The sequence below is a fragment of the Prinia subflava genome, chromosome 4 (genome assembly GCF_021018805.1).
Source record: "Prinia subflava isolate CZ2003 ecotype Zambia chromosome 4, Cam_Psub_1.2, whole genome shotgun sequence".
NCBI lineage: Eukaryota > Metazoa > Chordata > Aves > Passeriformes > Cisticolidae > Prinia > Prinia subflava.
The window spans coordinates 67,917,487-67,942,444 of NC_086250.1; the positions used below are offsets into that span (position 1 = coordinate 67,917,487).

The 24,958-nt window shown below is 38.8% G+C and overlaps 1 protein-coding gene across 5 annotated transcripts in view; it reads left to right on the forward strand.

The window, feature by feature from the left end:
* UPF2 (UPF2 regulator of nonsense mediated mRNA decay) overlaps positions 1-22,355 on the forward strand; it is a 53,416-nt gene extending 31,061 nt beyond the window's left edge. For 4 of the 5 annotated variants that reach the window (XM_063397049.1, XM_063397046.1, XM_063397045.1 and 1 more), the window contains 8 exons: positions 1,381-1,564; positions 3,635-3,774; positions 4,810-4,914; positions 5,858-5,956; positions 6,643-6,810; positions 11,217-11,358; positions 14,987-15,107; positions 21,153-22,355. In XM_063397049.1, the coding sequence (XP_063253119.1) occupies positions 1,381-1,564; positions 3,635-3,774; positions 4,810-4,914; positions 5,858-5,956; positions 6,643-6,810; positions 11,217-11,358; positions 14,987-15,107; positions 21,153-21,162 (969 nt within the window). In that variant the 3' untranslated portion in view covers positions 21,163-22,355. Of the gene's footprint in view, positions 1-1,380; positions 1,565-3,634; positions 3,775-4,809; positions 4,915-5,857; positions 5,957-6,642; positions 6,811-11,216; positions 11,359-14,986; positions 15,112-21,152 lie in introns of those variants that run through there. The other variant, XM_063397050.1, reaches the window with a different exon arrangement.
* Positions 22,356-24,958: the final 2,603 nt, after the last annotated feature.

Here is a 24,958-nt window from a genome sequence, read left to right on the forward strand (position 1 = left end):
ATTCTAAATTTTATGCAGAACTCTAAAGTTCTTCAACAAGCTAACATAAGTCACTCTAGTACATATTTATCTCATTGTTCTCTAGCAGTGTAATGTGTAGAATCTTTTCTGTCTGGTAGCAGTTTTACTTTCAAGTGATATGTTATGTTGAGTTATGTAAAATGATCAGGAGCCACTCATTGCTCACACTGGGATTTGCTGAACTTGAAGAAGAGAAGATTATTTAGGTTGCTGTCCTCAGCTAATGTTTTTTGTAGAGAACGAGGAGTCATGCACAGTGAAAGGATGAGAGGTAATGGGCACAAGTTGCAGCAAAGAAAGTTCTGATTCAATAAATGTAATGAAGTGGGGAAGAGATTTCATAATGAGTGTTTAAACACTGAAATGAGGAATTCCAGGCCATGGAATTCATGCTAAAACTTGCTGGAATTTATTTCTTTTTCTTTCTGCTTTTCTCTATAATGTATACTAAAACAAAGGTATTAAAAAATTAAAATTAAGGTGATAACTTATTTCAAACCTTAAGGATACAAATCACTCATCTGCACACAAGGTGTAAAATGATGTTTGGAAGTGTAGAACCTCAGAATAGTTTGGGCTGGAAGGAACCTCAAGGATCACCTTGTTCAAGCCCCCTGCCATGGGCAGGGACACCTCCCCCTAGACCAGGCTGCTCACGGCATCATATGGTCTAATTTTTAAATGCAAAAATAAATGTTTTAGGGAAGACATCATTATATTTCTGTTACACCTAATAATTTCAGCAAGGCTTCCTCCTGAGTATGTCATCTTTTAAGTAAGAGTCTGTTACTCATACTTCATTTTCAGATGCAGGTTTTGCAGCACCTTAGTTCTCAAGATCTACTGTTAGGTTCACTTAAAATCAGCATTTATTTTTTACAGTGTCACTGTAAGAGTTATATGTGAATTTGTTATAAAGCAAACTGGATAAGCCACTTGAAGCTGGCTGCAGTCTAAATATTTCTTTTTATTATGTTTCCCCCCCTTTTCCCATAAAATGCCTTTGGGGAAATAATTTTTTGAAAATATTTGGGGGAAGTAGTCAAAAGCTGGCTGGTTTGTAAGTGGTCATCTCTTGTACAAGGAGTTTACCCTGAGAAGGCACTTCCTTGCCAGGGCTTTTTTGTTCAGTCTTCATACTTACAACAGTAGTTATGATTCTTAATGTTTGTGATATCCATTGTTATCAAACAAGGTTTAGTGCTATCAAAATATCTAATAATTATATGAAATAGGAGAGTAGTGACATGAAAGCTTTTGTATTTTTTACTGTACAAACATGACATTTTAAACTTTGTAACTTAAATGGTTTATAAACATCAGTGTCCATATAATTGATTTCAATATTTGGTATTCTAGCGCTACGTGTGGTGGAAAAAAAGTCTGGATGTGTGGACAAAAGACCACCCTTTTCCTATAGACATAGACTACATGATCAGTGATACACTGGAACTGCTGAGACCAAAGATAAAGCTCTGCAATTCCCTGGAAGAAGCTGTCAGACAGGTGCAAGACTTGGAACGAGAATTCTTAATAAAATTGGGTAAGAAAATGTGCAAAGGGAATTAGGCATTTTTGACAATTCCTGTAGTTCTTAAAGTTGTCTTTTTATGATGGTAATAGGTAATTATTGTTATTGTTATGGTCATTTATTCTCATGATAAATATTTTTGTAACTTTTTTGCATGTTTCGTTCTAATCATTATATCTATGTATTCTAATCATTGAATCTCCATAACTCTAAACTAATAGATGTTGTAAAAAATAGTCAATATGAATACTCTTAATATAATAGTGTTTGGAGAGCAGAAGTGTTTGTGTATGTATTGATTTATGGAGTCACATGGTGCAAGTGATGAGGAAGACAATCATAAATTTAATCAAAAAATGTGGGAGAAATTTCAGGAGAAAATAGTTGGGCTGGCAGCACAGCTTAGTTGAAAATAAACTGATTAGCGAGCATCTAAAATTGTTATCATATTAACCTTTAAACCTCTTGTACATATCCATTCTTACAAAATGTTGGATACTACAGTGTTCATTACTTGTTAAATGAAGTTGTTTTCTAATCTTCAATTTTTATTTGAAAACAAGCTTGTTCATTAAAAGATCTTATATGTAATTTTTACACTTTTTAAATGTTAATTAGAGCACTTCACCTACTTGGACACATTCAATTTTTAAGAATAATCCTTTAATTCTGTGGAATGAATATGTCTAATAACCACATAAAAGGCTGCAACTTCTGTTTTAAGGGGAACTCTTTTTTTAATATGCTGTTTATTTGGCATTGAAATTCCTTGAAATTCCCTACGTAGTAACTGAAAAGCAAAATAGAATTCCACTGTGATGTGATCTAAATGCATGATTTTTATGCTTTCAAAATGATAACCAAGAAGAAATACACAAAGAGTTATTTAAACTGTAATATTGTTTTGGAAGGTACTCAACATTTCCTTCCTACAGATAACAGGAGCTTCACAAAACTTTACACTGACATCTGACCCTAAGTGCAGTTGGTGTAATGTCAAAAAAGGAATGACAGCCTGAACAGTGACTGTGTTGACTCCTCAGTAAATTCCTGGGAAATCTAGTGGCCTAGAAGTCTGACATCAGTAATCCTCTGGAGGATTAATTTGCTTTGTAAATTAAGAAAAAAAAAGAATATGAGAGCAGTAGTGTATGCTGGAAGTTTGGGGGTTTTGCACTGCATGACTTAAATATTGCAATAGTCATTCTCTAAAAACAGATCCTAATTTTTTTCCTGAATCAGAACCATGCTCAATTCTTAAAAACATTCTGATTGAAATCTATATCTAAGGCTCAACTGGACACTGAAACACTGGAAAAAGCTAAAATTAATTTTTTGCTTCTGTGGAAATGGTACAGATAATGGTGTCAGATTGAAGGATGCCTTACTGAAAGAAAGGAGATATTTATGTTTGATACTTTACACACAGAGTAAACTAAAACATCTTGAAGGACAGAAGGCACACAGGTCAGCAAGAGAAAAACTGCAAGATGAACTAAACACAGTGTAAGAATTGTGAGACCTGTCTGCAAGGAGGACGAGCACACCAGAGTACTTTGCTTTCCCAGAGATTTCAGAGCGGCACCTACATCCTCATAGGTTCAAGTACAGCCTCAGAGCATTAGGAGAGAGTCACAAAGGTTCATTACAGGCTGAGAAAATTGTTGTTTCTAAACTGTTAATTGGCAGTAGAGGGAAGTACTGCAGCAAAGACTGCAGGGGCTTCGTGTCTCTGGGTTCTGCTGGTTTTGTGCAGTCTCTTGTTTGGTACTCAGATTTTGTTGTGTGTTTCAGTAGGGTCCACATTTAATTTGAGGATATTTTGAGGCAGTTTGCACAGCTCTTTCTGTTCTCTTGGAGATTTTAAACATTCTCTCTAATGTTTTCCTGTGTTTCTGACAGGACATTATTACCCTTTATGTCTCAGTTAACTATATAGGAAATGTTTCATTCAAAAGTCAATTATTATGACCAGTCGGAAATTTTAGTGCTCAGTAACATTAGACTTTTGAGGTGATCTTCCACATTGAGTGGTTATATGTGTTCTAATGTTCCAAATCTTTCTCTTTTTCCAAATTTCAGGAATTGTGAATGACAAAGATTCCAAGGATTCCATTACAGAAGGAGAGAATCTGGAAGAGGATGAAGAAGAGGAGGAAGGTGGAGCAGAGACAGAGGAACAATCTGGGAATGAAAGTGAAGTAAATGAGCCAGAAGAAGAGGTGAACTTAATAATTTACCTTGCCTCATGTAAAAGAAGTGATTTTGATTGCTTGTTATTTTCTGAAGCCTCTCTAAGTCAGAGTTAGCAGGTGAAATCTGGGTGTGCCCAGCCCAGTCAGTACTGTGAGGATATTCCCATCCCAGTTCTGTGTGTGTGGAAAACTGAGTGTCTGAGGTTTATTCCTTATTTTGGCAGAGACTTGAACCTGACAGTTTTGCTCAGGGTAAATCCTGCTTCTCAAGAAGATTCCTTTAGCTTTTGGCATGAAAAAAATGCACTTTCAGATGACTCTTTATCTATTGTAGAAGCAAATGTATTGACTAAATGTCAATGCAGTCATTAGGAAAAACAACAGGTGTTTAGGGTATGCCTATGCAATATGAATAAATAAAAGATTTATGGGGCACAGTAAACCTTCCTTGTTTACTGTGCTAATAATATTTTCGGTCAAAAATGGTGGAGCCAATTAAAAAAACCACAAGTACACAGAAATTCTGACTTGTCACTATGACACAGCAAAGTTGGCATGATAATGGTATTGTTACAAGAAAATGAGTTCAAGGAAATAGAGAAAAGGTTTTTTCCATGTCCTTGGGCTGGTTGATTTACTAATAAGCTTTCTTTCAATAAATGTCTCTCAGCATTAAAGGTCCTGAAGTTTGGCTGGGTTTGTGCCTTCACCCATAAATTAGTATCAATAGAATGAGAAAGTTGCAGGGTGAGGAAGGCACCTCTGGAGACTTTTGTATTTCCCTTCTTTGAACTTCATGAGTTCTTGCCATTCCATTCCTGCTGCTTGTGGAGTTCCCTCTGAGTGGCAGCATGTATCAACCACAACTCCCAGTTTTCTGCTGTACATTTGTGAAATTAATAATAAAGCTGAGTGAGTTCAGCCTGAAACATTAAATAAAAGTCAAACCAAACAAATTTACAAAGACTTAACTAAGCAACATGCACAGTTTAGGAAAATGTTTGAGGAATTAGCTGTCCTTATTGTTTTAAAATAATCAGCAGTTACAATTGAATTTTTCAGGAGGGCTCTGACAATGAGGAAGAAGAGGGTGAAGAAGAGGAGGAAGAAAACACCGATTATCTCACAGACTCCAATAAGGAAAATGAAACTGATGAGGAGAATACAGTATGTATTGAGCTGGAGATAAGTGAATTGAATTTGCATCTTTGGTTTTCTTTACTCAATGTTTTTTGCCAGTGCAAAAACATATCATATTCATAACATATCTGGGAAAATACAGCAAGGAGACTTCCTGTTACTCTTTCAGATATATTTTATAGCTTATTTTCATGTTGGCAAACTTTGGTTACTACCTTTTGAAATTTTTTATGCTGTCAAATTTACTACAAACATGTTTTCACAAGGCCATGAGCTTTCACACATAGCTAGACTGGAAAATATTGTGTAAATGATAGTTTTGCAATGCCAGCAAAGTAGCAAACTGATAGGATGTAACAAGGTAAGCCAATTACACTTCACTAGATCTCAAAACAGAAAAGGAGACAAGCCAAGAAGTGCAAAATTCCTACAATACAAATTTGGGATTGACAGATTATAACGTTTGCAGCTAAAGAGCCCATCTGGTTGAGCCTGAATTGCAGTTACATAAGAAGGAAATAATGAACATTATAGAACAATGTGTTGGGGTGCTGACATCTGACATTTTTGTTGTCTTGTTGTGCTTTCCAAATAATTGAAGGGTAGCTTTTGTCTTGAAAATACCATCTAAATGTATGGACTTAATGGAAAATTGAATTTAAAAAGGTGTGTTAAGGATAGAGAGTTTTTCTTTTATTGTTGCCACATCATGAATGTGTTCATGCACCTCCACACGCACATACATATTCTGAATTTGTCAGAATTATGGGTGTTAATGTTATGGGTGACCATAAATCAGGAAATATGCCTTGCAAGAAAATAATCAAGGCTGAAAACTTCTTTCTTAAACAATTTGGTTCTACAAATCTTTTGATTTTGTATGATATAGAAGCAATAAGGATATTTTCCACTTCTAGACTGAAAATTCATATTTCTGAAACTAATGGACAATTTTTTCCCTTTGCAATAGGAAGTAATGATTAAAGGAGGAGGCCTGAAGCATGTCCCTTGTGCAGAGGATGAGGACTTCATTCAGGCCTTGGATAAAATGATGCTGGAAAATCTTCAGGTATAAATAGCTATTTTCTTTATGTAATGTACAGTTCAGCGTAGTTGATTTTTTTTATTAAAGTAAATAAGTGATTAATGCTTAGGTTACCATACTAAAGGAATGAAGAGGTTTTATTTCTTTGTTTTGGCCTCTTCTGTGCAGTTAACTTGTTTGGCTTTTAGCAAAATAGCTCTTAATTACATTGTTTGCCCAGTGAATGTACGACATACTGACATATATTTTACACAATGAATAATGAATGCAGCAGATACTGTGCAAAACTTCTGACTTTATCTTAGGTGATAATAGGCTTAAAATGCAGATACATTTAAATTTACATAAGCTTTTAGTACTTTGTTTTCTTAGTCCCATCTGGTAAATATTTCAATATTGAATATAGCAAGCCCTGTATAATAAATATATTACTAAGATGTACAAAAAAAATCTTGAATTAAGAATGTACGTTCTACAGTGTGTCTCATCAGGTGTCTAGATTTCTTTCCCTAAGAGATTGCCCTGTTACTTTCTTCTTCTCAAGCAAGGAAAGCAAAAGGAAAATATAGTAAGCTTATAAATGTATTTATATATAAACTTAATTTTCCTGGAAGGTTAAACGTTTTCTCAGTTGTGAAACTCTGACTGCTGCCAGCCTGACTGACTGTGTCAGCATGTGATCATTTATAGAATTCACTTTTTTCTCATAGCAAAGGAGTGGTGAATCTGTTAAAGTGCACCAGCTGGATGTTGCTATTCCTCTGCATCTCAAAAGTCAGCTGAAGAAGGGTCCCCCTCTGGCAGGGGGAGAAGGAGAGGCAGAGTCTGGGGACACGATGCCATTTGTCATGTTAACACGAAAAGGCAACAAACAGCAGGTAAGGTACAGATACTGCTTCAATAAATAAAGGCCTTTCACTTCAGAAAATGTAACACAGCATTTTTTATTTCTTCTTTAATTTCTCAAAATCAGATACAGACAACTTCATTTTGACACGTGAAAAATACCATATATAATTTCTTGGAATTCTTGGTTGTTAATAGAAATGATGCAGAAAAATTCTGTGGTCAGATTATACCATTACTATTTACATTTGGTGTTTCTACAAGTAAGTCAGTGGTATGTCTTGCATGTATTTTAGATATAGGTGTGGAAGGTGAAGAGAATGTGGTTGGTGGACTACCACTGAATATTGAAAGCAGTAGAAAGAAAAAGGAATATTCCAGAATCTTTAAGATTCTACAGCTTTTACTGAAAACTTTCAGCTTCAAATCAAGATACATGGTCATTGCTAAATTCCACTTCCTAAGTAACTGCCACTTGGCTGAATTTATTCAACTTGCCAAAAGAAAAAAATGTCATTATCCCTGAAGACACTGTTAGAGGACAATTCCAGAATGCACAGAGGGAATCTCTTGGAGAAACTGAAATGGGAATCAGGTTGATAAAACAAACTCACTCCTTGCTTCATGCAGCTAAGCTGTATGTTAGTCTTGGCTCTTTTCTCCAGTGTATGTTTGAATTTTCCTAGCTCAGCAAATGCACAGTACACAAATCTCTACCTAACACATTCCACATGTATTTCTTGCCATGGTTTAGGGCTTTTAAAGAGACTTTTTCATTTTGGTTGTATAATTTGATGATGAAAATAAATTACTCTGAATTTATATGCAAAGTATACCCGAGGAATTGTTTCATACCATGTTTCTGGTGTTTAGATCCATGTCATTATTTGATTTTTACATTTGTTCCCTAAATTGTGACAGTAATGTAGCTGTTGGGGTGTATAAACCTGAAGTATGCCCCTTCTCTTCCTTCATGTGAAACTTATTTCAAACATCCATGTAGGAAGTGGTTATTCTGTTTTCCTGGAACTTGAATGTGGTGTACAAAGTTGTACAAAAGCTCTGAGTGGGAGATTTTTAACTGTGGTCATTGGTCTGAGAAGGGGTTTAAGAGATCTCCATTTTTAAAAAATGTTGTTGAGCTTTTTCAGGATAATTTACTAGGAGTATCTGTAGTTACAAGGCTCTTCATATTCCATGTAAAGGGGAAAATATTGCAGAAATGTGACTTAGAAAGAAAGCAGAACTTGTTCAGGAGTTTTCCCTGCTCCTCCCCCAATATTTGGTTTTGGGAGTAGGCTCTTCCTGCCAAAACTCCTCTCAGTGTTTCTAGAAATGTAGAAAACAGTTGCTTTATAGACTACTTCAACTCTTGAATTAATGAAAGGCTTCTTTGTCCATAGTTCTGTATTCAGAAAAAAAATGTGTTTCAGTACAGAGTTTTAATAGAAAAATAAGCAGGAAAGAAGAGGTGGAGTTGAAAAGAAAATAATTATTCCTTCTTATGGTGCCTTATTTTAAATCTGCACGAGCAGAATGTGCAATGAGTTTTGAAGTGAGGGATGCATAGTTCACTGGTAAGTTATAGCTGTAAACTTGCAGCTTTTAAAAACAGTCAAAAGAAGTTTGCAGCAACCTGGGAGGCTGTAACTTCATCTGCACAGTCACCAGAGTGATAAATGACATCAGCCTGCTTGCTTGCTCTGCTGGTAATGATTACTTTGTCACTGGTGCTCTGAAACAAGAAATATTAGAAAAATGGGTTGTGCTGTGCTTCCTTACTGAGAGTAATATTTGGTAGTGGAGGTCCAGTTGCCAAATGCTCAGTTCACATGTCAGTGTCCACCCAGATTTTAGTGGAGCATTGACAAATAGGGTTTTTTTTAAGTAATACAAGAGCAACTAACTGGTATTAACCAGCTGTGTGTATCCCAATTAATGGTCAATGCAGGCTGATAGTGACAAGGATACAATATTTTATCCTCAAAACTTAGAAAACTAGTAGCAGTAGAGCTATTTGAAATAAGGATGATGGCATTGTGATTTGTCCATAAGCCATAAGAAAGCAAGGGGAAATAACAGCATCATAAGGGACCAGAGCTTGTATCTAATACCATTTGGTATTTCTGAACCAATAAGTTCTGTGCCAGGTAGGTATGAACTAAAATGAGATATAGACAGTAAAAAGAAAGTCAAGAAATTTGGTTACTAAGACAAAAGAGTTCCTTCCCTTTGAACGATTTTTAACAAAGCTCCATAAAATATATATTGGATTGGAATGGTTAACTCTCTCCCTGAATGGGAAATGTTTTATCTCATTTATATCTTCACGTCTTTATCTCATGGCATTTTTATAAAATCTGTAGTCTAGTCTTCTGAATAATGATTTTTGATCTTCCTTCAGTTTGCCATCTTTAAAGACAAATCTTCTGTCCTGCCCCCAGCTCACAGATTTGATGAGCGCTTTTTGAGACACCTCTTCAATATTTGCAAATCAGAAATGTTGCAGTTGCTCAGTAATCATCATATCCTGTAGTAATTGTCATCAGTGACTTGATTTCGGGTGGCAGCTGATTGCCTTGAGATAGTGACTCAGTGGTGTTTTGTTAATTGCCAGGCTGTTGTTTTCCTCTATCTGTTTCTCTCATTTACACCCTTCTATAGTTCACTTTTCTTTTTCTACTTGAAGCATCCCGTCTGGAAACACCAATCCCATTTAGCTGATAAATCCACAGGACAGAGAAAATATAAAGGACATAAAAATTAAAATGGATGAGGAGCTTAATGGTGAAGCTAAGGAATGATTTTTATCATGAAGTGCTGCTAATGGATTAGTTATTTGTGTAGTTTATGTAAAGTTCATTTGATGATATCTGGGAACCTGCACAGCCTGCTCAGCAATGAGTAACCAGAGCTTACACTGCTCTTGGAATTTCAACTTTCATTTCTATTCTTCCCTGCACACCTCAATAACAAGCTTGTATTTATATTCAATATAATGTGCTATTACCCTTGCCCCCTCCCCCCCAAAAAATCTCATCTAAATACATCTTGTAGTTGGTAGGGTTTAGGGATTTACTGTACCCAGGTTTTTCTCAGGTCTTTGCAAGAGTCTTTGTTTCAAGCACAGTTTATTTTCAAGTGCTTCACCTGAGTCTTCTCACACTCCTCACTCTGCTGCTGGTGGGGCATTACTCTCTGAGATACCTTGAGACTGTTCAGTGATTATTGCATTAAATACTAACCACAGGTGGTGAGGATTTTGCTTTTACTCTAAAGCTTCTCAGCAGAGGTTTTGATAATTTATTTTTCTCTGCAGCTTTTGACAGTGGAACAGAAAAGAGCACTTAGGAATTTACTTCTGTTTCTTTGGAAATAGATCTCCCATGATGAGTAACAAGGAACAAGATTCAGAGTAGTTCATGGAATATTGAGAGTGATTATCCTTAAATTCATTAAATTCTTATGGCACAGAAATGCTTATTTCTAAAGGACATGGAGTTGAAGGAGGAAGTGATATTTTTCTAAATGTTTGCAAACTTTAGCATTAAGGATTTTCTGAGAACTGTTGTTTCAATTGTGATAAAATTAAGAATTATTTCTCTGTTGTGGAACAATTGTAAAAAAAATTAGATATATAGAAGTAACAAATTGGATTTTCTGAGTCTGGGCAAAAAGAAATCACCTTCCCTATGCCTTCCTGAAAATATCAGCTGGATTTCCAGAGAGAGGATACTTCTGTGGGAGTGCCAAGCTTACCTGGTGTGTCTTATGGCAAATCAGATAATGGGTGTTTAAATCAGAATGTGGTGGGCACATTTGGGTATAGGGGAGGAGGAATCTGACACCGTGCTTGTCTCTAGAATAAGAAGCAGCACTGGGGAGCCAGAATTATTCTTAAAAACAAAAGTACTGGGATTTCCAGGGAATGTCTGAAAAGCTTGAAATGTTTTTCCTCTGTTATCACAAGGGGTGGCAGTAGGAATTCTGCTCAGAGGGCTTCACCTCTTCGGAAGGAAGAGACCTGAAGAGGGAGGTGCAGCTTTCTGAGCCCGCTGTGGTGCTTTTGTCTCAAGACCAGGGCAATTCCCTGTAGGCAAATCAGCTGGTATGGAAATAAGAAATAAAGCATATGGCTGTGCCTTCCTAGGGAAAGAGTAAGTTTTGTTCACATGAGTACTGTGTGCAGGAGGTTTTGGACTCAGCATTTTTTGTGTGTTCTCTGTGTCTTTAGCAGGTCTTGCATTTTCTCCCACTGCTTAATGTGAAATTGAGGTTCAAAACAAACCAACAAAACGCTTCACAGTAGAAACTTCTGTAGAAAGTACCTCATTGATATAACCTAGAAAAAACCACAGCATTTCTGTATTTTGGATTGTTTTGTATTGGTTGCGTTGTTTTCTCTGATGGGCACTTAAAAACTTCTTTTCATTTGCAGTTTAAGATCCTGAATGTGCCGATGTCTTCCCAACTTGCTGCAAACCATTGGAACCAGCAGCAGGCGGAACAGGAGGAGAGGATGAGGATGAAAAAGCTCACTTTGGATATCAATGAACGGCAGGAACAGGAGGACTATCAGGGTAAAAAATCATCAAGTATTTTGGTTTTGTTTTTGGGGCAGCCTTTGTGGATCTGCAGAAAGCATTATTTGTGATGATTAAGCAGCTAAAGTTCTAAATATTGATTTGCAGTGCTTATGGGAAACCTTATTTTGATTTTAGTCATTCATTGTTTCCTCCCTGGTCTTTATACTTGAAGAAGTTTTTGTGGGTGTGCCATGAAAAGGAATTTGCTAGTGGGTCTCAAATTTCAGCATTTCCATTTATTTTGGGAAAGGGGAAGAACTGAGATTGTTTTTTTAAAATTAAGATAATACAAAATCAATGTGATGTTTACTGCAGGATAGTTGAGTTGGATACAAGATGAATTTTGTGTAATTTAGGATCTGCTTTTAAGCTATTAATAGGTATTTTAGATATTAATAATATTTAGACTCCTTGCTGAGACTTGAAAGTCCTGAGGTAACCTTCACGTAAGAAATACAGAATGTTACCTAAGCTTCATATTGTAAAGGTTCTAGGAGTCCTCAAATCTGGAGCGTAAGCATATATTAACAAAATGAGGATTGTATACAGATTACATGATGAATTTACTTTTTTAAGACGTGTGAGTCAGGCGTTTTGGAACCTGGACAGATGGAAGCAAACAGGTAATATAGCAGATCATACAGTCCCCAGACAGGTGCACTGGATGTGTTTCACTGTTGGATGATTTGGTTTGGGTTGTGGTTTTTTTTCAGATTCAATTTTCCTTGGCTTACTCAGATAATAAACAAAGCCAGACCAATCAAACTGATGTCTTATGTTCCTGTTACCATTTAACATCCATCTCAAAAGTTTCTGCTCTGCTTTTTTTGGGGGAAGATGTTGTAGTCTGGTACTAATCACACTGTAAGTAGTTAATTAGCAGGAAATCTCATGTAAAGTATTTAGTGAAAGGTCATTATTCATCAAGAAGTGGGAAATTAAAGCAGGTCTAATTTTAAAACACTGTGGAATCCAGTACTTCTTGCAGAACTTTGATAGTACCAGAACTAAACTTGTCATTGTAAAAATGAGTATCTTCCAAAATGAGTGTCTGCAGAGCTCTGAAGTGGTAACACAATATATTCTTAGTGTTAAACGGGGTAATTAGGAACTTTCCTGAGACACTCTGCTTTTAAAAAGCCACTTGTGAAAAAGGAAGAGAGAGACTCTAGAATTAGACATTTTAGTGCTTCTCTCAGACTTTTTGTGGGTTTTTCCTCATTAGATACTTCTCATATTTCTATTGGTCAAGGCATTTGGGTTTTGTACCCTGTTGTATGACTTTGTTGATATCTAAAATGAACCTGTTTGATCTAAAATTTTATTGTGAGCAATTGTGCTTTTTATCCAAAAAAGGATCACATTGATTTATTTCTGTTGGCCGAAATCAGACAACCAATATGAATTGATAAGTGGAAATTGGCTTTTCTTTATTTTCTCATAGATTTTTGTTTAGTTGATATGTATAAAACAATCCAGGAAGGAAGTCAACACAAAAGAGAAAGGTTTTTCCGTAATTGACGTCCCTTTTTAAAACAGCTGTTGATGCATCTTATTAACCTGGGTAATATACAGAGTAAAACCAAACTAAGAAGGACCTTTTAATCTGGCTAAATTAAACAGGCCAAATTACATTCACCTTTGGAACAATTTTTTATTTAGATTTTGTGCAGTTGATTGTAACTTTTGGAAGAGTCATCCTGTCTGTGACAAGTTGGTACCTACCCACTGAATGAAAGTGTTGGGTTTATATTTCAGTTTTAAGCTTTGAAGTTACCGAGGGAGGAAGAATTCTCAGTTTCTGGAGGAATGCCTCAGGGTTGTCCCAGCGTTTGCTCATGTACTTGTTGTTCTTTTCATGTGCACAGGGTAGCTAATAGATGGGAATTCACAAATGTGCTTCAAAGTAATATCAGATAATGATTTCATGTTTCAGCAAAGCTCATTATATTACAAACATTTTTTAATTTAAAGAACTGTTAGGAACTTGGGTGGTTCTCTTGTTTAGACTGGTACTTTTCTGTGCAGATTATTTTTTTCTTCACTAAAAAACCAAGGAGGTGTGATGATGTGCCTTCAGCCTAGAAAACACAGTGCTCCCCTGCCATCTCTGCCTTCTGTCATCTTCTCCAGTTTTGAATTTCCCAGTCCCATATTTCCTTTCATCTGCTGTATAGGAGACAGAAGAGGCAGATGGGCACATCCTTGTTTGTTCACTGCTTGCTGCTCATCCCTGGCTGGCAGGGTACCCTGATCTGGTTTTCCTCCTGAGTCTCCTCACTGCCCACCCCCAGAGCTCTCTCCTGGCACACGAGGTTGTTTGGGATGCTGATGTTTCATGATGTTTGCAAACTTGCACTGTCAGTGTGTGCAGTGCTGCCTTTGCCAGGTGCTGAATTCAATGTACAGAACACAAATACAGGGGTCACTGACTGCCTGCACAGATATTGAATATTAAACCAGTCACAGTTTCTCCAAGACTGGGTGATAACTTTACTAAACGTTTCACCTGCACTTTGTAAATGGTGAGGGAACCTCATTAGAGTCTCAGGTTTGGCCCCACTGAGAGCAGTGTGTGTGCAGCAGGTGATAGGTGTGTGTCTCCAATGAGATTACCAGAGATTAGAGAACCAGACTGAGCAGACTTTCAAACGTAATCTGTTTAACAGCTTATTCCACTTTTCCCCTTCATTTATCCCATCTGTCTGTTTGCTGAGTAATGCAGATCCCTGCTCAGGTGGACTGAAGGAATACTTTCCATTAGATGTATTAACAGATTGGCAGAGGTTACCTCCTATGATGTATCTGTAATTATACTGGCTAGTTAATAAGCATTAATTTAGCCTGGTAAAGAAAGTAAAGAAACTTTTTTATCATTAAAAGATTAAATAAAGTTTTAGAAATAAGGTTTTACCAAATGTCAAAATAGATTAAATACTATTGTAGTTTAAATTGGCCAAAAGTTGGCTGTCCAGGGCTAAACTGGGTAGTGTAGGCTGCTTTTTGCACCCAGATTATTCCCACTGATGATAAAGTGAAAAACTCCATCCATGGGACAGCTGGTGCAATGTAGGTCAGCTGAGTCACCTTCTTCAGGTGCCTGTCCTCCCTGGAAAAGGATCCAATTATGCCAAGCTTAGACTTAAATGCCCAACTGGCAATACCTAATTTTAGGACAGGTTTCTAGCTGAGTCTTTTAATTGGCAGCAGCATTGTCCAGTTGTTACTATTCCAGGGATGTTTAATGTTGAGGCTGCTGATGCTGCTGTGAGTCTTTGTTCCTGATCATTGGTGAAGAAAGTGGTGACTGATGTGTTCAGAAAGAAAAGGTCTCAGGCCTTTTCTGGAGCATCTGTGATGAAAACCTTTGCTGGCAGTTCCTTCTGCAGGAACATCTGGAAATACAAGTTCATATTGTGGGGTTGCTTGGGTTTATCAAAGCTGTGGATGAAATTTGTAATTTTTGTAATTAACTTTTGTGGAATAGCTTGAGTGTTAACTCTACAGCAAAGCTAAGTGTAAATGGCAGTGAAATGTGCATATGGAAATTCCTATGTAAAGTGATGCATAGAAAATGCATTTAACTTTCTTCTATTTACTTTTCTTCTGTCTGAAATCCCAGAAATGCTACAGTCTCTGGCACAGCGTCCAGCTCCAGCAAATACTAATCGTGAGCGGCGGCCTCGTTACCAGCATCCGAAGGGAGCACCTAATGCAGATCTAATCTTTAAAACCGGTGGGAGGTAGGACAATCTTCCTTTAAATGTGGTAATTCTGGTTCTAGGCAAGTAATTACCTTCATAATTGAAACAGATAATGATCTCTGTAGTGAGTGCTTGGGCAGTCGTTTCTATTCTAAAGTATTCTCCTAAAATACCAAGCAGTGTTTTGTGCTTCTAACACAGTGTCTGTACCTCCCTGGCAGTTTGAAGCCAAAAGATTATTTTTCGGTTGTGAAATGGCTGCTAGCATCTGAACCTCTTTTTGTAGGGGAAAAGATGCCAGTCTGCTTTCTCCATGAGAGAGGGAGTGGATATTTTTTTTATATCTTAAGAAATTCTCCCTATGCTCTTTCTGTGAGGTGAATTTGACAGCTATTCCTCTGTATTTGATGCCGTGAAGGGAAAGTAAATATGGAAAAGGTGGGGAAGATGGAGAGGAACTTTCAATTTATAGTGTGCAAGAGCATATAAAAAAACAGCATTATCATGAAAAGAGTCATTCCCTATAGCTTAATAGTTGTTTTGAGGCTTTAGTATGTGCCTGTTCTCACTCAGAGTAAACTGGCAAATAAACAATTATATTAGGCCTGCAGCACACATTTGAGTACACAGAGTTTTGGGTAAAATGCAGACTTGCTTTCATGTTTCTCTTTGCAAGTTAATTTTGAAGGTGGATTGATGGGAGCAGCAACTGGGAAGGGACAGTTTACCTCTTAATGGGTCTGTCTTTACTGCAAATAAGTTCATGTAATGTACTATTTCTGTGTTACAGTAGCATTTCCAACTTCTTCATGGTACATTTGATAATGTCCTGATGATCACTCACTCCTTTGAGACCTCATACAGACGCTGCTTGTATAAAAAAAATTTTAAAGATTGCAGTTTAAAACAAATGCTGTTAAAAAAGGAACCTGATGTAACTCAGTAAAATGAGCAGTGGTTTCCATTTAGCTTTTTCATATCACTGTAACCTAATGCTGTTTTAGGAATACAGTGTGTTCTACACTGGATGGCCACAATACTTGCAGGTCTTTCTTTAACATCTGCAGCCTTCTGTTCTTTCGGGCATGAGCTGCATGATGCAATTATTCTTTAAATACAACAGCCAGACCATCTGTAGATTTCTTTTAAATGGTTTTCTTTAGAAAACTTTTTATATTCTGATGTTGTAGGGAAAATACAGGACTTCCCTGTGAAGTAGGTCAGACGTTATCCAGCAGTTTGAGCAGTGTTTGCTTATTCAAATGCCATGCACTTGCAGTTCTGATGTAGTTTTGTTTTATGGAGTTTGTTCTTTGTTCCTCTCAATCCATAAGCTCCCTGGAACAGAGAGCAGGAGGTTTGTTTGAGCAGGTATATTTTATTTGTTGTGTACTGCAGTGCCCTGCCTGGCAGTCATGCATCGGTGGGGCCATCTCAGCCTGCAGTAAGGGACTGGTACTTTTCTAACTCCATTTATGTATTAGGGACTGTGGGTCCACCAGTGGCTTCCCACTGGCACAAATTATCTGTTGCCTACACTCTCAGAGCCTCTGATTTGTAGGATATATTGAAAATTGTCCTCTGACTTTCAAGGTTGCACTGCAGTCTGTGCCCAGACCCCCTCATGCTTTGTTAAAAAGTTCCCCAGTGGATTGTGAGGATCTCACTGAGCAGATAGGATCAGAGCTGTTAATTTTCATATCTGTGTAGAGATATTCTACATTTCACATTCCTGCCTGGTAGAACCAATGGTGTAACACAGATGTTATCACTTCCATGGGGACACTGTGCTGTGTTGTTGCTGCTGCTTTGTACATGAACACAACTGAAATGTTGTTTCCTTGCAAAATAACTCAGACTTACTGGAAATAATAGTTTGCTGCTTTCTTTGAGGTATATGACTTTTTATTTTAAAATTCTTGAGGTCAGGGTTAGTCTAAGTAAATAAATCTGGTTGATTCTGCTGTAATATACAATGTGACAGGTTCTGATAGCTGAGGTAGGAATGAGGCCTTTCTTGAATTTCAGGGAGTGTTGAGAGTAGAGAAACTGATTTATTGTTTTTACCTTTGCTTTTGTGTTGCTAAACGGGTCCTAAGCACTGTGTTTCAGACACCTTTTTGGAAGTTAAATCCAAATTTACCTATTGTAACAGTTAATTTCAGAAATTAATGAAGGTAGCATTGAGTTCTTCCATATGTTTTTGGCCTTAAACAACTGGATCTCTCTAAGCAATTAGCCCTCTATGTGTAGTTTTTTAAAAAAGAGAAATCTTGTGCAGTTTTTACTTCATTTCTCCTCTGTTAATGTCCATCTTTTGTGCTAAAGTAAATGCAGTGATATTTACAAGCTTTGTCAGATTTCTTATTATTTAATATGTGCAAAATGCTGGATCAGAAATTGGAGTTTATTCCTGTTTGTTTGGAATTGCCTGCTTGTATTGCCTCAGGTTTTGAGATCTGCTGATCCTGTAAGGGAGAAATTCTTTCTGGGATTTGTACATTTAAGGCTGACTGACCTTAAAGATAATTTACTGTGACTCCATTAAAAGTTGAGTTCCTTGATTTGCTTCAGCAGAACTGGAAAGAAAACAATTTTCTCTCTTGCCTCCAGTTCTGTAGCATTTGTGTGTTAAGAGAGGCCTTTGGCTCTCAGGCTATTGAACTACTACCTTCAGGAAACAAAATTTACTAAAGTTTTTTTTTTCTTTTTTTTTGGTGATGGGATGATCATAGAAATAGACTTTCACCATTATGAACCGCTTCTTAAAATTATAAATTGGTTTTCCTTTGTTTAAGAGGATTGAGATCCATTAAATGGCTTGGTTTTAAAAGTGAAATAGAAATAACCACATTACATAAAATCGTTTTAAAAACATTGATTACCAAGAAAGCCAAATTTCTCCTTGTAATTCATCTGTTGTGAAGCAGGGCCTTACCAAGGATTTTATCTTGTTAAACCTCTCTTTATTAAAAGAAGTAGCCTCAAAATTTGCTGCTGTTTTGAAAGTATAGTATAGGGCCTGCCTGTGTCCAGAGTTTCCCTGGGGATGCAGGTACAGGCTGGCAAAGCAAATCATACTCAAGTTAAATGTTGAGCTCAGGTCTGCTGTTTACATCTGATTCTTATTTCTCTTTAACCCATTTAATAAAGGAAAATGAAGCTTAACAGTAATAACAGGATGCTGGGATTTTATTAGCTGAATATTCTCATCATAAAGAATATTGTATTAATGCTGAAAAATCACAGTTTGGATAATAAGGAGAAATGTGAATTTAACCTGATTTCCTGTTTCAGCTACTGGACCAACACAATTCATACATCGCCTGTCATGCTGTTGATGCATTGCCAATGCTGCTTTCTAAAGCTTTGAATTCATCTTACTGAGATGAGCCTCCCAAACACAGCTAAGAAATTCCAAACCCCTTCTCAGCTGTTTCATGGGAGGGAAGCAAAGGGAGGGATATGGGAGGGGGGCTCCAAATCCTGCAGCTGCTTCTGCTGGGCTGCACTGGAGCTGAACAGAAAAGAACAGAAAAGCCTCAGGTGCTTGGCTTGGCAAGATGGTGCTTGTGGAGCTCTGCAAGCCCTGGGTGTGAGTCTAACCCAGACAGCAAAGCTGGAGAGACACCTGATCACAGTTCAGTTAGAGAGAATGGAAAGCAAAATTGTATTTATAAGCCATGCTCAGTTAGAAAGACTCCTGTGTTTGAAAAGGTTCTTTCAATATAAATAATAACAACTACCTATCAAAAACCCCTGCAGCTTTGTGGAAAGCAGCTACCAATCCCCAAAACACCTCCCTGCTCCCATCCTAGTATACACACAGACTTGGATTTCACTTCGCCAGAGCATTTTATTTTTGATGAATACATGAGAATATAAAATAACTTGCAGAAGTTAAGATTCTGTACTTAGGTGAGTCCAGCTTTTGTGGTTTATTTGAATTTTGATGTTCACAGTATGGAATATGATAAATCAGATGTGATAGATTTTTATGGGCATCTTGGTGTTTTCTGTTGCTTTTTTGTGGTTTTGGGTGATTAGGAGAGAGAGAGCAAAGAGCAGGGAAGCTGAGATGAGTTGAGAAAAGCAAAGGAGGGAGTGAACTGGGAGAGGAGGTGTTTGGAAGTTTGTGAGGAGATTTGTGAAGAAATGCAGAGTGCTGTGGATTGGAGGACATGAAGAGATTAGGGATACATGTGAAATCCAACTTCAAAGGTCTCACATGTCAAGAAATAAAGAGATTTTTGTGATCTTGTGATGTCAGCAGCCTGCAGAAAGGAGTTGATTATTGACATTCTCCTGGGCACTTCTCAGTTTAAGCTGTGAAATTGTCCTGCTGACTGAGCTCTCCCAGCTTCCCCCGAGCCGTGGCTTTGTGATTATTTCATAGCCTATGGTGTGATGTCTCTGTGTTTTCATGGCTTGCAGTTTTCTGCTCCAGCCGTGGTTTGTTGCAGAGGTTCTGTGTGTTTCAGTGTTGGTGCTCAGCAGAGGTGTGAGAAGCAGACTGTATGAATTTCATACAAATTAATGTGTCAGTGGCAGGAAGGGGAGTGTGAGAGGAGACTGCAAGGAATTGATCCATTTTACACATAGAGCTCAAGATGGTTTTAATTACATCTATGTACTGAGTTTGACCTTACCAAATACAGGTTTGGATCAAGTTTACTAGGTCAGACACAAACGTGAAATACCTGGTTTGGGAAAAGCTGCTACTGCTATTTCTGGCAGCAGCAGCACGTTGCTGTAATCCCCTGAAACAGGGATGAGAGTCATTTTGACCAAGCTGGAGACATGCAGCCAGTCCCAGCCTTTTTCCTTCCCTCCCCATCAGCAGTAGAATTATTTTTTAAGGGGAGATGGAGAGTTAAAAACATGATCCTGCATTTCAGTAATGTCTGCCCTCAGTTGTAACATTCTGCAGGTGAGATGTCAGTCTACTAAATAAATGAAAATTGAAGTTCTTTGCTATTGAAAGCACATAGCCAGTGTTCCGATGTTGAGTGTGCCACAAAGAATTGGAATATTACATTATGTAACACTAAAAGGTGGTTAAAACCAAATAATAGAAGCAGTGCTGCAGTGAGTTCTAATGATGCAGCAGCTCAGGACTTCCTGGAAAAAATACACCACATTTTTATATAAACAAATACTGGGTATTAGAACAAAGCAATTCATACAAATACAAAATCACTGTGAAAGCTTCATCTGGTACAAGGGATGCTGAAATTACTAAGTCCAGTTAACATATCTGTAACATTTTTCCTGCAAGATCTTCAATAAAAACCAGGTTTAGATCAAATGATGTTCAACAAACACTGGAGGATTATACACTGCTGTAAAGAAACGTGAACTGTTGTGTTTACATGGTAAAAACCTACAGGGTGTGTAGCCCTGGAGCTTTCTGGGAATTGTAAACGTTGAAGTTTTATTTTGCTGTCTATTATTAATTTTAATTTGCAGCCTAAAATCAGCAGAAAAGGAGCCCAGATGCAGTAACTGCATTGTGCTAAAGTTAGTGACACTGAAAGGGGTGACCTTTCTGCTGCATTGCCCTGGTCTTGTTGAATCCCCTGCCTACAGACTGGTGTCATTCTTGAATACATTTGTGTGTTCTTAAGAGAATTAAATTTTTGTGGGTAGGGATGTGTTTCATGAACGAGGGATGGTGGAAGATTTAAATGCACCTGTCAGCTCTAAAAAAGGTTCTAACCAATAATTTGCCTATTGATAACCCTTTGTAACATTTCTACAGAATTTCTAAGCATTAAGAAACTGCACAGAAGGATGAAAACTATTTACAGTAACTCATTTTTTCAGCAAATTCTGTGTTTTCAGCCAACTACTGTAGTAGTAGTTGTAGCTTCAGTAGTTCAGCATCTCATCTGGGATGATAAGGTGCACATTGTGCCCCTGCTTTTGTCTGGTGTGGCCTTTTGAAATGGTTGTGCAGAAAAGAGAATTTGTAACTTTCTGTTAGAGGGTAAAGGAGTATCAGGACGAGTGGCAGCTGCTTTTGGGGGGCTGCAGAGCTCTGGGCACCCCAGGCTGACCTGACTCTCCTCTCTGTCCCTGCAGGAGACGCTGAGGCAGCCGCCGGTGCCATTTCATTAGGTCCTGTATCTCTGGTGTTGTGGAGTCCTCCAGCGATTCAACGAGAGCAGTGGACACATCTCAGCACGTCAGTCTAGAGCGTTCAGAACCGAAACCTGCGACAGGCTGGGGCCGTGGGGCACCAAGAGCAGCCTCCCCTCTCCCCCCCACCCCCCCAAAAAAAGCTTTTTGTTCTGGGAACCGCCTTGAGGGTTCATCTCCTCGTGGGAGCAGAAGCCAGCGAGCGAGATGGGGAACTCGCCCTGCGAGCGGCTCGGCGAGAGCGGTTCAGACGCTGACACTGGAACGGGAAGGGCTTTGGCAGCTCAGCGTGCAGGGAAATAAAGCTCTGAACTCGCCACAAGTTACCTTGTCTCCGACTCAAGCACTTGGTGTTGGAAGGATGTTCTTTGGGGGCTGCAAATCTACAGTAGGAAAACGTAGAGCTAATGGCAAAGTGCAGAAGAAAACCCTGCCGAGTAGGATAACCTCTCAAACACTCCTCAGCGAGGACGTTCTTGGTTAAGGAAGAGCCTTTTGCTGCCAGACGTGCCAGAAAGGGGGTGGGGAGGGGTGGAAAGCTGAAGGGCCAAGGAGGTAAAATGTCTGTTAAGGTTTAAAATAGAAAGTGAAGTTGATGAACACGGGGTGTTGACTCGTACTGCTTGGAACAGCCTGACACCAGCCTAAGGACAGGGATATAGTTGAGCCCATTGTATGTATCATTGAAAACCAAAACGTGCCAGTCAGCATAACAGGAGGATGTCAAGGAGTGGATCCAAATATTTTGTTGATCTTCATGGGTTGATAAGCCTCTGTGTCTATTGAAACAAACAAAAAATTAAAAAAAAAAAGATTTAAGTCTGGAAACAAGTAGAATTTTTATTTTTTTCCAAGTAGAAATGAGGTTTCTTGGTCTGTTTCTGACAATCTGTTATTTATTAGTGTAGGGTTTTGTTTGCTTTCAGGTAGAGGTAGTTCATTGAGTTAAAGAGCCCACCTGTATGTTACTACTAATTCTTTTTTCTAGCTCTTTTAAAATCCTTTTTACCACTGGTTTTGGTTTCTGCATGTAGGAAGAGAGACTTGTAAAATTGTAACATTTCATACAGAAATGCCGCCCGATCTTCACCAGCTTCAGAAATCTGACCTTTGCCAATGCTGCAATAAAGTGTTGTAATTTAGAGTCGGTGTCTGCCTCTTGACATTCACTTTGTTCTTTGGAAATGATGTTTTCAAGGGTTTGTGGTATATTGTGGCCTGCAGTCTGGACAGGAATTCCAGGTCTTTGGTTCAAGTCTTACTTGATTTTTTTCATATTTTTTTCTTTCCACATGAAATTCATGGGTACATTTATTAATCATATTTGTAACTCTGAGCTCCTCCAGGAACGACTCCTGCACCAATGTGACCGTATCCAGTGCTCAGATGTAATTTCCACTTCCCCAAAGAACAATGCCTGCCAATTCCTAATAGCAAATTAAGCATCTAATTGTGGTTCAGACTAGAGTCAGCTTCCTTTTCTTAACATGTTGCTTACTTTCAAAAGCATTTAATTTATCCAGATTGAGTAACTGCATAAAAATAAAATATTAGCTCTGTTTTATATGTGTCAATCCAATGCCTTGGATGGAATTGGGATCAATGGAAATGTCTTTATAAAATTATTTGCTAAAAATAGTTTAGGGTCAGCTGGGGATTTTCCTGACTTCAGGCTGAAATCAAAAAACAGTTCAGTGAAACCTTCTGAAGTTTAATTTTTAAATTAGTTATTCGAATGTTGTGCCAAATAAAAACCTCAAAGATCACTGTGAGTGAAATAATCAGGGTTGAATGTACAGGGCTGGTTGGGCTGGTTGCAGTAGGACAAAAAGTGATGGTTGTAAACTAAGAGGGTTGACCTAAATTAGATATAAGGAAGAAAATTTTTACAGTGAGGGTGATGAGACTCTGGCAGAGATTTCCCAGAGGTGGTAGATGCCCCATCCCTGGAGACACGCAAGATTTCAGGCTGATGTATTTGAAAGTGTCCCTGCTCATTGCAGGGCTGTTGAACTGGGTGACTTTAGCTTCCCTTCCAGCCCAACCCATTCCATGATGCACAGAAGCAGCCCCAGTTTGCATCCCCTTTATTCCCTGCCTTGCCCTGTGCTGCCCCCACATCCTGTGCTGTGGCTGGGTGCAGGTCCTGCTGCCTGCACAGCGGTTTCACCGCCTGATCCACTGCAGGTTTTGCTGCAGGGGCTGCAGGGCTCCCTCTCGTGTCTTTGGAACCCTTTGCCTTTAGAGGGCGTTTAATTAAAGTTGTAGGTGTGCAGCCTGGGATTGATGCAGAATGGGGAACAGCCTGTTTTGGTCAGTGTCTGTCACCTGTGAATATCAGATTTATATCTGATATATCTGAATATCTGCTGCTTTATCAGATTACAAGATGTTTATTTTAACTAATGAAATTATGTTTAATGTCGTTGCTTCTCTTTCCCTGCAGTGCAGTGACCCACGAGTGTGTCTGGTCACTGAGGAGTCATCCCAAATTCACTGGCACTGCTGGATGGGCAGAGGACGTTCCCTGGGAGCCTGGCTCGTGGGATGCTGGTTGAAGGTGCCCTTCATTTCTGCAGCAGTGTTCCTGACCCTGCAAGCAAGGAGTTAAGTCTAGAAAATGTACATAGATGAAGGAGAAACTGGTTTATGTCCTTGATTACGTAAAAGATTTCCATTATCTTATCATTGTGTGGAAGGAATTTGGGCTAAAGTCAGGGCTTGGCGTTCGGAGTTGTCTCCGCTGATGTGAGGCTCCTTGAGCTGACAAGACAAAGTGTGCTCTAGGTTTGTACTCAGCAATTGTGCCTTGGTTTTTGATGGTAACTTCCCAGATCTCTCAGGCCTCCAAAGCTCAAGGCAGGGGGATAGGAGGACAATGAATCCTTCCTGTCATAGGAGACAGGTTTGTGACCACCTGAGGAACCGGGATGTGCCTGAGCCCCCGTGACCTGATGGCTCTGAGGCCATGCCAGGCTCCTGTGAGCAATCTGCTGGAAGGGGTCCCTGCCCATGGCAGGGGGTGGAACTGGATGAGCTTTGAGGTCCCTTCCACCCCAAACCATTCCATGGTTTATGGTGCATCCCTTGAAAGCCTGTTGGAGCTGAGGTGCTGTGTTGGCCCTTGCTCTAGGATGGAGCCAGGGTGTCTGGGAAGCTCTGCAGCTGGAATTTGACCCAGGAATGTCAGTACTCACAGGCAACACCTTGAACTCCAGCTGATGCTATGGGGCATTTATCTCTACCTGCAATGATGTAATGTGATTAAAAGGTATAAATCTTTTTTCATGAATTGCTGAGGTGGCAGACTGGCTGTAATCTCAATTTCCCAGGCCTTCAGCATAAGAAATCTTCTGGGCTGTTTTTGTTATGTAGATACAAATGCAAAGCCCATCCATGCACGTGTGCCACAGCACACACTATTTTATGTATATTCAGGCTTAGAAAACCACCTCTATTGTGGAGTCTGCCTGCTTTCCTCAAGCTCTCAGCATTTTCCTTTGGCTGTTCCAGCAAAGCAGTGCCTGTGTGCTTGGCAGGGCAGCAGGATGGGCTGTGAGGAGCTGCTGTGTCCTCTCCAGGCTGAGTGAATATTTTCAGAATCAATCCATCCACAATGATGCCACGGGCCTGCTGTTACCCCTGATAGATACATCCATTTTCCCCTCATTTTTTCCTTGCTTTGAGCTGCATCACTAACTTGCTCCAGGCTGAGGTTTTCACTCTTCTGCCCTGCTGAAGGTGCTCCT